The following is a 14194-nucleotide window of genomic DNA, read 5'->3' as shown; positions in this document are numbered from 1 at the left end:
CGCCCTTAGAGGGATGAGGGGAGTTATTAAACCCTTCATAATCACACACACACACACTTTAAAACCCCTCCATAATCACACACACACACACACACACTTGAAAACCCCTCCATAATCACACACACACACAAACACACACACACACACACACACACACCCTTTAAAACTCCTTCATAATCACACTCACACACACCTGTTTCTATTTAGAGACACCACGGTGTTTGTGAGTGTGTGTGTGTGTGTGTTCCTGTGTGTGTGTGTATGTTCGTGCGTGCGTGCGTGTGTGTGTTCTAAGTGAGAGTGAACATGCAGGTCAATGAGCACTAGCAGTTTACGGGGGTTAGTTGACGGGTGGGGTTAGTTGACGGTGGGGTTAGTATACGGGGGTTAGTTGACGGTGGGGTTAGTTGACGGGTGGGGTTAGTTTACGGGGGTTAGTTGACGGTGGGGTTAGTTGACGGGGGGGTTAGTTGACGGGTGGGGTTAGTATACGGGGGTTAGTTGACGGTGGGGTTAGTTGACGGTGGGGTTAGTTGACGGGTGGGGTTAGTTGACGGTGGGGTTAGTTGACGGGTGGGGTTAGTTGACGGTGGGGTTAGTTGACGGGTGGGGTTAGTATACGGGGGTTAGTTGACGGGTGGGGTTAGTATACGGGGGTTAGTTGACGGGTGGGGTTAGTTTACGGGGGTTAGTTGACGGTGGGGTTAGTTGACGGGTGGGGTTAGTATACGGGGGTTAGTTGACGGGTGGGGTTAGTTGACGGTGGGGTTAGTTGACGGTGGGGTTAGTTGACGGGTGGGGTTAGTTGACGGGTGGGGTTAGTTTACGGGGGTTAGTTGACGGTGGGGTTAGTTGACGGGTGGGGTTAGTTGACGGGTGGGGTTAGTTTACGGGGGTTAGTTGACGGTGGGGTTAGTTGTAGGGCCCGACCGATTCATCGGCCTGCCGATTTAATCGGCCGATTATAGCCTTTTTGAAAATAATCAACATCTGCCAAAAAGACGCAGATTACAACCGTTTTTTTTTTTAAATGTTATTGCGCTTAGTATCCTGCAGATTGTGCTCCTACTCGCCTTGCTAACTAACAACTTTAGCTGGAGTAAAAAAGAGGAGATTGAATTTTACCGTACAACATGAAAGCACGCTCGCTCAGGCAGCTGCGCGCTCACCTCACCAATGTACACAAGACGCGTTGTTTGAGCATGTTGTGCCTGTTTTTCTTTAGGTCCCAGGCCATGTTAATTTGTTATACTGTAGACTCTAACGGTGAGACCATACTGCTCAGCACGCACGTGTTAGTCACTGCTCACGAGCGCAGCACATTGGGAGTTAGTTATTTATTTTACATTTTACATTACACTCATTTTTGACTGTAAATGTATTCTAAAACACTCAAAGGTTCTGCATTCAATTCACATATTTGTCAAAAGTGTTTAAAGTATATTTAAGGTATCAAAAACTATGTTTTATATGCTTTTTTTTGTTTTGTTTTTAATCGGCCGATTAAATCGTAATCGTAATTTTTCTCTGAAAATAATCGGCATCGGCATCGGCACTTAAAAATCAATATCGGTCGGGCCCTAGTTAGTTGACCATGTGAGGGCCCCACCCCGCCGGCCCTCCAGGGGCAGGGCGACCGGCCTCTGGAGGGCCGGCGGTCTGCGGTCATGTGACCACGTGTCTGACCACCGTGTTGGCTCACAGCCCACCCTCACACACGGCAACATCAGCCAGCCGCACGCCGCCCTCTGCACACTACACACACCAGACACTACACACTCTACACACTGACACACACCAGACTCTACACACTGACACACACCAGACTCTACACACTACACACTGACACACACCAGACTCTACACCAAGGGCGTAGGAACCGGGGGGGACGGAGGGGACGTGTCCCCTCCAATTTTCGAGACAGGCGCATTTGTCCCCCCCAAAAAATATACCGCAAAATATTTTTTTTTTTTTTTTTTTTATATTTTACTCACTTGCTTTTATTTTGAAAGCGCAACACAGCGTCTTGTCACCTGCCCCATGTATGGCAGCGCGCAGGGTTGGGGGCGGTTGGGAGTTATAAGGACTTCAGGCTGGAAACGCCTTCAAATCGCTGCCTAGAAGGTTGCCTGCTTTCCATCGGGGACGTAAGCGCCGCGGAACGGCTGCGCCGCTGTCACCGCTACTGATCGCTGCCAGCCTGCAACTCTAATCGCGTGATCTCGCGTGAATACGGCTGTCTCGCAAGACAGCCATAAGCTGCCGCATCCCCTCAACGGCTCAGACTGTTTGAGATGCGGGTGTCTGCAGCTAACGCAACAGGTTAGAGCTGTTAAAATGAAAAGACAGCAGCAGAAGAGCAGAGAAGTTTTAGTGTCCTCCGCAGGCTCAAAACCTGGCTCCGGTCCACAATGTCTCAAAACAGACTCAACCATGTTGCTGTCTGTCATGCCCATCAGGATAGACTTGACTTACTGACAAGAAGTCAATTTGCAAGCATTTCGTGGCTGCAAATGACAGGAGAAGAAAACATTTTGGCTAGGCCATTGTTTTTCAACCTTTTGTGTGTCACGGCACGTTTGACACTGTTGGATAACACTACAGTGCTATCTAGCTTTTATTTGTATCAGTTCTACACACTAATTTATATTTATCAGTTCATTACATCCATTCTAATGTCGTTTTCGTTTGCCTTCACACACCAATCAGTTAGTGGAAATGTTTGAATAATATCACATACTCGAGATTAAAAACAAGTTACATTTACGTTTACATTTAGGGCATTTAGCAGCCGCTTTTATCCAAAGCGACTTACAATAAGTACATTTGTCATAAGAAGTGCATCAATATATCGCTGTCGGTACAGAAAGGATGTTCATAGAACCATTGGTGTATTAAAATTCTTGATGCTGTTTTTCCCTTTAACCTTAACCTTTGCCTGTGTGTTCATTGAGGCATAAGATACAACTAAGAAAAGAAAAGGCATTCAGAAAATACGAATTCAAATTTAGATAAATATTTTTCACATGTTATTTATCAGTCTACAAAACTGTATGATAAGGCCTGCAATTAAATAATTGATTTGATATGTATCAGTTCAATACTGCCATTCAAAATGTGTTTTCCTTTACAAATGTATATTTTTAGAAGAATAAAATACATTTGTGAATGTTTTGCAGTGTAGTTCATTTATGACATATTTCTCTTCGAACCATCAACGGATCTGTCAGGTTTCCGATATGTGTCCCCTCCAATGTTAAACACGTTCCTACGCCCCTGCTCTACACACTGACACACACCAGACTCTACACACTGACACACCAGACTCTACACACTCAGACAGACTCAGACTATACACAATCAGACTCTACACACTCTCAGATACACTAGACTCTACACACTCTGGCCCTCATTTATCAAACGAGCGTACGACAGAAAACGTGCGTAAAATGGACGTACGCTCATTTCAACGTTGAGCTTGGCATTTATCAATTTGAACGTGAGCGCAGGCTGCGATGAAATCTCACGTCAGGTCTGAGCTCGTGTACGCAAGTTTTTTTGGCGCAACATACGGGTATTTCAATGATGAATAGTGCAGCACAAGTAGCCCATGTTCAACATCTGTATTAATTACTAAATAAATTGGAATTAGCCCAAACAATTACAATCAAGTCAGGCCTAATTAAAAACAGTATTGCTATGAAAATACTTAGAATGTGACAGGTGAAATGTTTATTCAGCTGTCTATATTAACAGGAGCTTTGCCAAATAGGTGGTCGTGTCTCAGCGATGGCAGATCTGGCTCTGTTAAGGACCTCAACGCACAGACGAGAGAGTTTTTCGAGACCGCGCCGATTTTTTTAAGGAGGGCGATGAATGGCTCTTGAGTCGTTTTCATCTCCCATGGCATCTCCTGATGGAGCTATGCAATGCTTTGGAGCCACAGTTAAGGCGAGAAACTCGGCGATCAAACGCAATACCTGTGCAGGTTTGCTCTACCTTGGGATTTTTGGCCACCGGGATCTTGCAGCGGGAGATCGGGGACAGGTCTGCTATTTCCCAGCCAAGTATTAGCCGAACCATGCCAGCAGTTTTGGCAGCTATAATGTCCCTCTCCGAACGTTATATTAAATTCCCATATAATAACGATCAGCAAACTGGAATCAAACGGGATTTTTATGCTATTGCTAGGTTTCCAAATGTGATTGGTGCGGTTGATTGTACCCATGTGCGTATGAACCATCTATTAATGATTACGCGTAGGCCTACATCAACCGCAAAAGCTACCATTCAGTTAATGTTCCGATTATTTGCGATGCCAGAATGTCAATCCTGAACATGGTAGCCCGATGGCCTGGGGGCACGCACGATTCTTTTATTTTCCAAAATAGGTTCAGCTTACAGGTTGGTTATAGATGGTTCCGCTAACAGGTTAGTTATAGTTAACTGGTTCCACTAACAGGGTAGTTATACTTAAAAGGTTCAGCTAAAAGGTTAGTTATAGATGGTTCTTCTAACAGGTTCCGCTAACAGATTAGTTATAGTTAACAGGTTCCACTAACCCGGTAGTTATGGTTAACTGATTCAGCCAACAGGTTCAGCTAACAGGTTAGTTATAGATGGTTCAGTTAACAGAGTGGTTAGTAGAATACAGGTTCAGCTAACAGGTTAGTAATACTTAACGGGTTCAGCCAACAGGGTAGTTATAGTTAACAGGTTCCGCTAACAGGGTAGTTATCGTTAAGGTGTCCCTACCTCTCTCCTGCTGGTCTCCGTGTGATGCTGTGCTACCTGATGTCAGGTGTTTCAACCTCCACTCACACCTGGGACCACGGGGCGTGGCTCCCGGTCGCCCACGGCAACGTCTCGACACCCGTAAACAAGGACCCCAGGGGTCCCGGTGCACTGCTGCCGAGGCCTTTGATTGGCTGGGAGCAGGACGGTTGTGATGTGACCCGCCCCCCAAGGGACCAATTAGATAACAGCTGTTGAAGAGGACTTCTGGGACACCGGCGCCGGCTCCTCCTCCTCTAGCTCCTCCTCCTCTAGAACCTCCTCCTCTAGCTCCTCCTCCTCTAGAACCTCCTCCTCTAGCTCCTCCTCCTCTAGCTCCTCCTCCTCTAGAACCTTGCCCCTACTCCTCCTCTAGCTCCTCCTCCTCTAGAACCTTGCCCCTCCTCCTCCTCTAGCTCCTCCTCCTCTAGAACCTTGCTCCTCCTCCTCCTCCTCTAGCACATTCCTCCCTCTCTAGAACATTGCTCCTCCACCAGCACCTCCCTTCTCCAATACCTCCCTCTCCCAGCATCCCCACTACTAGTTAGTTAAACCACCTTATTGACGACCAGCAAAACTAAAAAACTACTGGTTAGTACAAAATTAACAACATCGACGACTAGTTACTATTAGTTATTTCAGCGACTAGTGAGTGGAGCACAGCTGCAGTTCCTTCAAGACTTTATTGACCAATAAAACAACAAACACAATATATTTACATGCTACGAAGAGCAACAGGGGGCCCAGGATGCCCAGCAGGGGGCCCCGGCTGGGGGTCGTGGTCACATATCCATGCCGCGGAGCCGCAGGGCCAGCTGCAGGTCGCGGGGGAACAGGGTGACGCGCTTGGCGTGGATCGCACACAGGTTGGCGTTGGCCAACATCATCACCAGGAAGGCCTCGGCCGCCTGGAGAACCACAGGGAACCCTTACTGCACCTCCCCTCGGACCTCACACTGCACCTCCCCTCAGACCTCACACTGCACCTCAGACCTCACACTGCACCTCCCCTCAGACCTCACACTGCACCTCCCCTCGGACCTCACACTGCACCTCCCCTCAGACCTCACACTGCACCTCAGTGTACCTCACACTGCACCTCCCCTCAGACCTCACACTGCACCTCCCCTCAGACCTCACACTGCACCTCCCCTCAGACCTCACACTGCACCTCCCCTCGGACCTCACACTGCACCTCCCCTCGGACCTCACACTGCACCTCCCCTCGGACCTCACACTGCACCTCCCCTCAGACCTCACACTGCACCTCCCCTCAGACCTCACACTGCACCTCCCCTCGGACCTCACACTGCACCTCCCCTCAGTGTACCTCACACTGCACCTCAGTGTACCTCACACTGCACCTCCCCTCAGACCTCACACTGCACCTCCCCTCAGACTGCACCTCCCCTCGGACCTCACACTGCACCTCCCCTCAGACCTCACACTGCACCTCAGTGTACCTCACACTGCACCTCCCCTCAGACCTCACACTGCACCTCCCCTCGGACCTCACACTGCACCTCCCCTCGGACCTCACACTGCACCTCCCCTCGGACCTCACACTGCACCTCCCCTCGGACCTCACACTGCACCTCCCCTCGGACCTCACACTGCACCTCCCCTCGGACCTCACACTGCACCTCCCCTCGGACCTCACACTGCACCTCCCCTCGGACCTCACACTGCACCTCCCCTCGGACCTCACACTGCACCTCCCCTCGGACCTCACACTGCACCTCCCCTCGGACCTCACACTGCACCTCCCCTCGGACCTCACACTGCACCTCCCCTCAGACCTCACACTGCACCTCCCCTCAGACCTCACACTGCACCTCCCCTCAGACCTCACACTGCACCTCCCCTCAGACCTCACACTGCACCTCAGTGTACCTCCCTGTACCTCACTGTACCTCACACTGTACCTCCCTGTACCTCACTGTACCTCCCTGTACCTCACACTGTACCTCAGTGTACCTCACACTGTACCTCCCTGTACCTCACACTGTACCTCCCTGTACCTCACACTGTACCTCACACTGTACCTCACCCTGTACCTCACACTGTACCTCACACTGTACCTCACTGTACCTCCCTGTACCTCACACTGTACCTCACTGTACCTCCCTGTACCTCACACTGTACCTCACTGTACCTCCCTGTACCTCACTGTACCTCACTGTACCTCACTGTACCAGGGGGGGGAGGAGTGAGAAGCGATTTGGAGGGGTGAGGAGCAGAGGGGTGAGGAGCAGAGGGGAGGGGTGAGCAGGGGGGCGTGTCCTCACCTCCTGTAGAGCCATCAGGGCCAACACCTGCCACCGGAGGCTCTTCCCGGAGTAGGACTCACACACCTCCCTCACCTGGGGTCAGGGGTCAAACACACGTCAAACCCATCAATCGTAACCACGGCAACGGACAGATCACCCTGGACAGCTGGAGGGGGTTCAATCGGCAGACCGTCCCGGGACTAACGACCCGGCAGGTCGTAAGTCACCTGGGCGATCTCGCTAATTATGAACCGTTGTCACGGAGACATACAGAACAACAAAGGATGAGAAGATAAATCAAGGGGTATTCCATCAAAGTCGCTAACGAAAGCGGCGCTTAGTTAATTAAGCCAGGTTAGAACTAACGCCAACTTCCACTTGAGGCTAAAGACGTTCCATCAACCCAGTTCAGCCGTGCCTCGCTCAGGTTAGTTCAGGCCAGGCTTGCGTTATCGTGGATTACGCACGCTCACGGGATATGTAACCAGCCCGGAACCGTGTATGCCGAATAGTGGATCAAATGACCGAAAAGGACAGAGCGGGATCTTTTCCAGCGGCGAACAGAAGCTTGTGGGGGTCTATGAGGAGTAAAAGCATGTAATAAATCAAAGAGGGAACACCGTAACCATTAATAAAAACAGGGAGGCCGCCTGGCAATACAATCGCCGATCTTTTGAATGAATAAGTAATATTAAGCGTAAGATATTTAAATGTTATATTGACAATAGATTAGTAATCAGGGAGATAGAGATAATTATCTTATTTGTACATCTATGTACATTTAGGACCAAATCGTAAGGACTAGGCTTGGCCGAACCTTCTGATGGTACTCGTTTCCGACAAATGGACTTCTATGAAACACCGCTTAAGTAAGCCTGACAGTTAGCCTGGTACCGACCAGGTTAGTTTGGTTAGATAAATTGCCATGGTTACTTAGCGGAGATCCCCTTAAGTCACGTTGACGGAACGTAACTCTAGCTTAAGGTAGCGAAGCAAAGCGTAATAAGCCCGGCTCTGCCTTTAGCTTGGTTGATGGAACACCCCCCCAGGAGGACCTCTGGCCCCCAGACCGGTCCAGCCCCGCCCAGCAGGGTGTACGGTGTACGCTGAGGCGTTTCCATGGGAACCCACCAGGCGGGCGAAGGGGCGTTTCCTCAGCAGCAGAGTGTGGCTCTTCTGGTACTTCCTGATCTCCATGAGGGCCTTGGCCCCCGGCCGGAACCGCCGCCGCCGCCTGCCGGGGGTCGATGGGGGGGGCTCTGTCGGAACACACCCACACTTACATGAACACACCTCATTTACATAAACACACACCTCATTTACATAAACACACCATAAACCCATGAAATAACACGACGAAAAGGAGCAGTATGGATCACCTACCCCACCTCCTCCTCCCTCATCCTCCCATCCCAGAGGACCCCACCTCCTCCTCCACCTCCCATCCCAGAGGACCCCACCTCCTCCTCCACCTCCTATCCCAGAGGACCCCACCTCCTCCTCCTATCCCAGAGGACCCCACCTCCTCCTCCACCTCCCATCCCAGAGGGCCCCACCTCCTCCTATCGCAGAGGGCCCCACCTCCTCCTCCACCTCCCATCCCAGAGGACCCCACCTCCTCCTCCACCTCCCATCCCAGAGGACCCCACCTCCTCCTCCACCTCCCATCCCAGAGGACCCCACCTCCTCCTCCACCTCCTATCCCAGAGGACCCCACCTCCTCCTCCACCTCCCATCCCAGAGGACCCCACCTCCTCCTCCACCTCCTATCCCAGAGGACCCCACCTCCTCCTCCACCTCCCATCCCAGAGGGCCCCACCTCCTCCTCCACCTCCTATCCCAGAGGGCCCCACCTCCTCCTATCGCAGAGGGCCCCACCTCCTCCTCCACCCAGAGGACCCCACCTCCTCCTCCTCCCATCCCAGAGGGCCCCACCTCCTCCTCCATCTCCCATCCCAGAGGACCCCACCTCCTCCTCCACCCAGAGGACCCCACCTCCTCCTCCATCTCCTCCTCCTCCATCTCCTCCTCCTCCATCTCCTCCTCCTCCCATCCCAGAGGGCCCCACCTCCTCCTCCCAGAGGACCCCACCTCCTCCTCCTCCTCCTCCCAGAGGGCCCCACCTCCTCCTCCCAGAGGACCCCACCTCCTCCTCCTCCTCCTCCCAGAGGACCCCACCTCCTCCTCCTCCTCCTCCCAGAGGGCCCCACCTCCTCCTCCCAGAGGACCCCACCTCCTCCTCCTCCTCCTCCCAGAGGGCCCCACCTCCTCCTCCCAGAGGCCCCCACCTCCTCCTCCACCTCCTCCTCCCAGAGGGCCCCACCTCCTCCTCCACCTCCTCCTCCCAGAGGACCCCTCCTCCTCCACCTCCCATCCCAGAGGGCCCCACCTCCTCCTCCTCCACCTCCTCCTCCCATCCCAGAGGACCCCACCTCCTGCTCCCCCTCCTCCACCTCCTCCTCCTCCCAGAGGACCCCACCTCCTCCTCATCCCAGAGGGCCCCACCTCCTCCTCCTCCCATCCCAGAGGGCCCCACCTCCTCCTCCTCCTCATCCCAGAGGGCCCCACCTCCTCCTCCTCCACCTCCTCCTCCTCCGATCCCAGAGGACCCCACCTCCTGCTCCCCCTCCTCCTCCTCCTCCGATCCCAGAGGACCCCACCTCCTCCTCCTCCACCTCCTCCCATCCCAGAGGGCCCCACCTCCTGCTCCTCCTCCTCCACCTCCTCCTCCTCCTCCCATCCCAGAGGACCCCACCTCCTGCTCCCCCTCCTCCACCTCCCCCTCCTCCTCCCAGAGGACCCCACCTTAGGGCTGTGCGATACATCGAATATACTCGATATATCTCCTAAACAGCTGTGTGAGATACATACAGTTATTATTTCGTAGGTATCCAGTATTTTACGGTAATGTGGGTTTTCTCAAGCGGCTGCCTTGGTTTGGTGTTCAAAACATTCGCCGGTGGCTTTCTCCCTCACGCAGTAACGTGAGCGAGGGGTAAAAAAACACCCGCGCCACACATTCACCAACCAATCCCACGCGACCTCAAGGTGTGGAAGGGAGGGAACTCATTTTCAAGTTTCTTACGGTTTGCAGCTCCGGCCGGCTCAATGTAGCACAGTAGTAGCTCAGTGCTACACAGTGTAGCTCAGTGTAGCACAGTAGTAGCTCAGTGCTACACAGTGTAGCTCCGTGTAGCACAGTAGTAGCTCAGTGCTACACAGTGTAGCTCCGTGTAGCTCAGTGTAGCACAGTGTATCCTAACCAATTCAATCCACAATTGAAACATGGAAGCGGACGAGCTGCTGGTTCCTAAAATAACTACTAAGGGATCAGTGTTTCTGGCAGTGTTTTTTTGGATATCGAGAGGAGGACGTGGAGCAGAACACGCCAATGCTTGTAACGTCTTGTCTGATCTGATGTCGTCATGGTTACCAGCTGCACGCTCCGTTACAGTCACACACACACACAATCGGAACACAAGGTGCTCCCTCGTCTAATGCTACTTTTCTAGCTATAAGTTGGCCTCGGAAAAAACCTTGTTGTTTTACCCTACTTCAAGCAACCATAAAGAGTTAACTGGGACGGGTCTGCCAGGTTTGTTGGGGAGGGGAGTTATCTATCTGTCGACCCCGGCAAGGCGCAGGGGGTACAGGGCAGCACACCTACAGTTCCTAAATAAATTCAATGAGCTCAAAGATATCGAACACATTATATCAAAATGAGTTTATAATATTTTAGTTGAATTCATTGCAATGGCATAAAGAAAATGCTGCCTAGATGAGTTAATTGTGTACAGAATTTTTAGATGATTCAGCCTTACTGTTTATAAGCCTATTAATGTTTATGTTACCTTGGAATGTATTTAAAAGCATGTCCCCCTCGCTGGAGGAGGAGCTAGCCTACAGTTACCCTCAAGTCAATGGAAGCGGCTAACAGAAGCCAACCCCACAAACCCCCCTTCTGGATGTACTATGATGGATTTGCCACCACCACCACTACTACCACCACCTCCTCCACCACCTCACCATGCTACAGTGTGCTGCCTCAGGGTTCACCTCCAGGACGTTCTGGGTTCAATCCCTAATGTCCTCAATTCACCTGCAAGCCTCAGCTTCCATTGATAAGATTCGTCACACGACATTCTCCCCAGAACATCTCGGTCCCCTTGGCAAGTCTCTCTCTCTCTCTCTCTCTCTCTCTCTCTCTCTCTCTCTCTCTCTCTCTCTCTCTCTCTCTCTCTCTCTCTCTCTCTCTCTCTCTCTCTCTCTCTCTCTCTCTCTCTCTCTCTCTCTCTCTCTCTCTCTCTCTCTCTCTCTCTCTCTCTCCTCTCTCTCTCTCTCTCTGAAGATTGTTTTTGCAGTTTGAATTTTATTTTTTTCAACTCAATTGTGATTAATCACTAACATGAACCTTTCAAATGTTTTGATGAAGTTAACCAACAATGGTATATAGTCTGCAGGGATTGTAGTGAAAACAGTAAAGGGTAAAAGTACGATTTCATTGGGTAATTTAAAGGAGATTTCCCATCCCTCCCTCCTCACCTGATGGGGGTTTGGGCGGGGCCTGTGCGGGGGGGCGTCGCCGGGGCGTGGTCCCCTTGCGGCGGAGGGCGGAGGAGTCGTGGTGCATCGTGGGCCGAGTCACGGGGTGAGGAGATGGGCGGCTGGAAGGGGATCGGGAGCCGAGCGTTAGCAGGGCCACGGCCCCCGAGGTCAGGGAGCCACGGCCCCCGAGGTCAGGGAGCCACGGCCCCCGAGGTCAGGGAGCCACGGCCCCCGAGGTCAGGGAGCCACGGCCCCCGAGGTCAGGGAGCCACGGCCCCCGAGGTCAGGGAGCCACGGCCCCCGAGGTCAGGGAGCCACGGCCCCCGAGGTCAGGGAGCCACGCCCCCCGAGGTCAGGGAGCCACGCCCCCCGAGGTCAGGGAGCCACGCCCCCTGAGGTCGTTGCCGGTGTGATTTGGGCAGAGACCCTCCCCACGGGAGCGGGTGGTGTTTCTGTACCGACCGGGTGGTGTTTCTGTACCGACCAAATGGTGGTGTTTCTGTACCGAACGGGTGGTGTTTCTGCATCGACCGGGTGGTGTTTCTGTACGGTTGCACCACTCGTTTGTACCGGCAGTTTGTCAGTAAAGTACGACGCTGAAGCTGGCAGCCGACTCGGCAGTGAAGGAATAGTTAAGGGATTCTTAACGAGCGGAATGGAGCGACTGATTCTCCGTTATTTAACCTCCTAAATCCCCGTGGTAAAGTCACATTAATTAGTTTAGATTATCTAAGAGAGTCTAAACAATCTTTAAAAACAGTTTACAATTTATGTAACCTTTATTTAGTTTGTTAAAAAAAAGAGGAGATTTCACTGCTTTTTTTTTTTAACATAGTTAAAAAAAACAAAACAGTTCCAGATTTGTGAAACCTTTTTTCTATTTGTGATAATGCAAAGAATGCACATTTCAACGCTTTTTTGTGATCCAGACCGCATTGGAATTGGTCCTGATTTAAAACCACTACTCCTAGACTCTTCAAATCTGGACTACATTATCACAGTCCCTTTATAGATTATGGAAAACATAGTTTCAGATTTGTGAAACTTTTACCCTATTTGTGAAAATGCAAAGAATGCACATTTTAATGGTTTTAGGGGTCCTCCAGCGACTCTCCAGACCGCATTACAACTGGTCCTGATTGAAAACCACTGCACCTAGACTCTTCAAATCTGGACTACATTATCACAGTCAGCCTATAGATTATGGAAAACATAGTTTCAGATTTGTGAAACCTTTACCCTATTTGTGAAAATGCAAAAAGAATGCATATTTTAATGGTTTTAGGGGTCCAGACCGCATTAGAACTGGTCCTGATTGAAAACCACTATTCCTAGACTCTTCAAATCTGGACTACATTATCACAGTCAGCCTATAGATTATGGAAAACATAGTTTCAGATTTGTGAAACCTTTTTTCTATTTGTGAAACTGCAAAGAATGCACATTTCAACGCTTTTTTGTGATCCCGACCGCATTAGAACTGGTCCTGATTGAAAACCATGTGGAAGTACAGAAAAGCCAAAACATAAAGACAGTTTAAAAACAAACATGAAAGACATCAGCTTCACAAAGTACAGACATTTAGACGAGCCGCTGTAACATGAACATGTGTAGATTGTAGTTTTGAAATAAACATGGTATTTGTATTTGCAGCACCTCAGTGCAGGAGACCGCGTACCTATGTATTATTATTAGTATTTCCAACAACATTTCTTCTTTGTTTGCAGTGGTTTTCAATCAGGACCAGTTCTAATGCGGTCTGGACCCCTAACAAGCATTAAAATGTGCATTCTTTGCATTTTCACAAATAGAAAAAAGGTTCCACAAATTTGAAACTATGTTTTCTATAATCTATAGCCTCACTGTGATATTCTAGTCCAGATTTGAAGAGTCTAGGTGTAGTGGTTTTCAATTAGGACCAGTACTAATGTAGTCCAGATGCAAGAAAAGCAGTGAAATCTCTTTTTTTAACAAACTAAATAAAGGTTACATGAATTGTAAACAGTTTTTAAAGATTGTTTAGACTCTCTTAGATAATCTAAACTAATTAATGTGGCTTTACCACGGGGATTTAGGAGGTTAAACAACGGAGAATCAGTCGCTCCATTCCGCTCGTTAAGAATCCCTTAACTATTCCTTCACTGCCGAGTCGGCTGCCAGCTTCAGCGTCGTCAATAGAGTCGCGTTTCATACGAGCTTTGAACGGCGACGGTCTAAACTGGAAGGATTACTGGAAGGTTTACTGGTGTTTCTACTGACTGGTAGGTTTACTGGTGTTTGTACTGACTAGAAGGTCTACTGAGGTCTGAACGCACATTCAAAAACAAACACTTACCAGCGAGACGAGCGGACCACAATTCAAATTCAAACGGCTGCAGTTTCCCGTCCTGCGCGCTGGACCAATCAGAGAGCAGGACACGGTGAGGTGGGCGGTGCCAACGTGCGGATGCGCTCGGTTTGTAGCCCGGCACCGCTCTGAGGAGTTTTCGCTCGTGCTTAATGCCCGCGCACCGCTCCGCCCGTGATGCTCCGACAATAAACCAAGACGAAGGCGCGGATTGGATTGCTGGTTGATCAGCCACTGACGTCATTAAACACATAACGAA

At 50.7% G+C, this 14194-nt stretch overlaps 1 protein-coding gene across 2 annotated transcripts; it reads right to left on the bottom strand.

The window, feature by feature from the left end:
* Window positions 1-5437: 5437 nt before the first annotated feature.
* Window positions 5438-14194, bottom strand: LOC132451432 (histone H3-like centromeric protein A). 2 transcript variants are annotated; one of them, XM_060044002.1, is made up of 5 exons: window positions 13924-14048; window positions 11586-11707; window positions 8175-8302; window positions 7062-7136; window positions 5438-5681 (listed from the first exon to the last, which is right to left on the bottom strand). In XM_060044002.1, exons 2-5 carry the CDS (start codon window positions 11671-11673, stop codon window positions 5556-5558), a joined length of 417 nt encoding a protein of 138 aa, XP_059899985.1. In that variant the 5' UTR covers window positions 11674-11707; window positions 13924-14048; the 3' UTR covers window positions 5438-5555. The 2 variants fall into 2 exon arrangements, with proteins under 2 accessions (XP_059899985.1, XP_059899984.1); XM_060044001.1 differs by lacking the exon at window positions 11586-11707 and having other exon boundaries at window positions 13924-14194.

Source organism: Gadus macrocephalus, chromosome 22 (genome assembly GCF_031168955.1).
Source record: "Gadus macrocephalus chromosome 22, ASM3116895v1".
NCBI lineage: Eukaryota > Metazoa > Chordata > Actinopteri > Gadiformes > Gadidae > Gadus > Gadus macrocephalus.
The sequence above is the reverse complement of the archived record's forward strand: the minus strand, read 5'-3'. Positions and strand labels throughout refer to the sequence as shown.

Excerpts from the sequence above, each read along its gene's own strand:
- LOC132451432 (XM_060044001.1), bottom strand. The coding sequence starts at position 14,188 with ATGTGTTTAATGACGTCAGTGGCTGATCAACCAGCAATCCAATCCGCG. Across the intron at positions 8,303-13,923 it reads GTGGTCCGCTCGTCTCGCTG|AGCCCCCCCCATCGACCCCC; the intron begins GTAAGTGTTTGT and ends GTGTTCCGACAG. Across the intron at positions 7,137-8,174 it reads AACGCCCCTTCGCCCGCCTG|GTGAGGGAGGTGTGTGAGTC; the intron begins GTGGGTTCCCAT and ends CCCTGACCCCAG.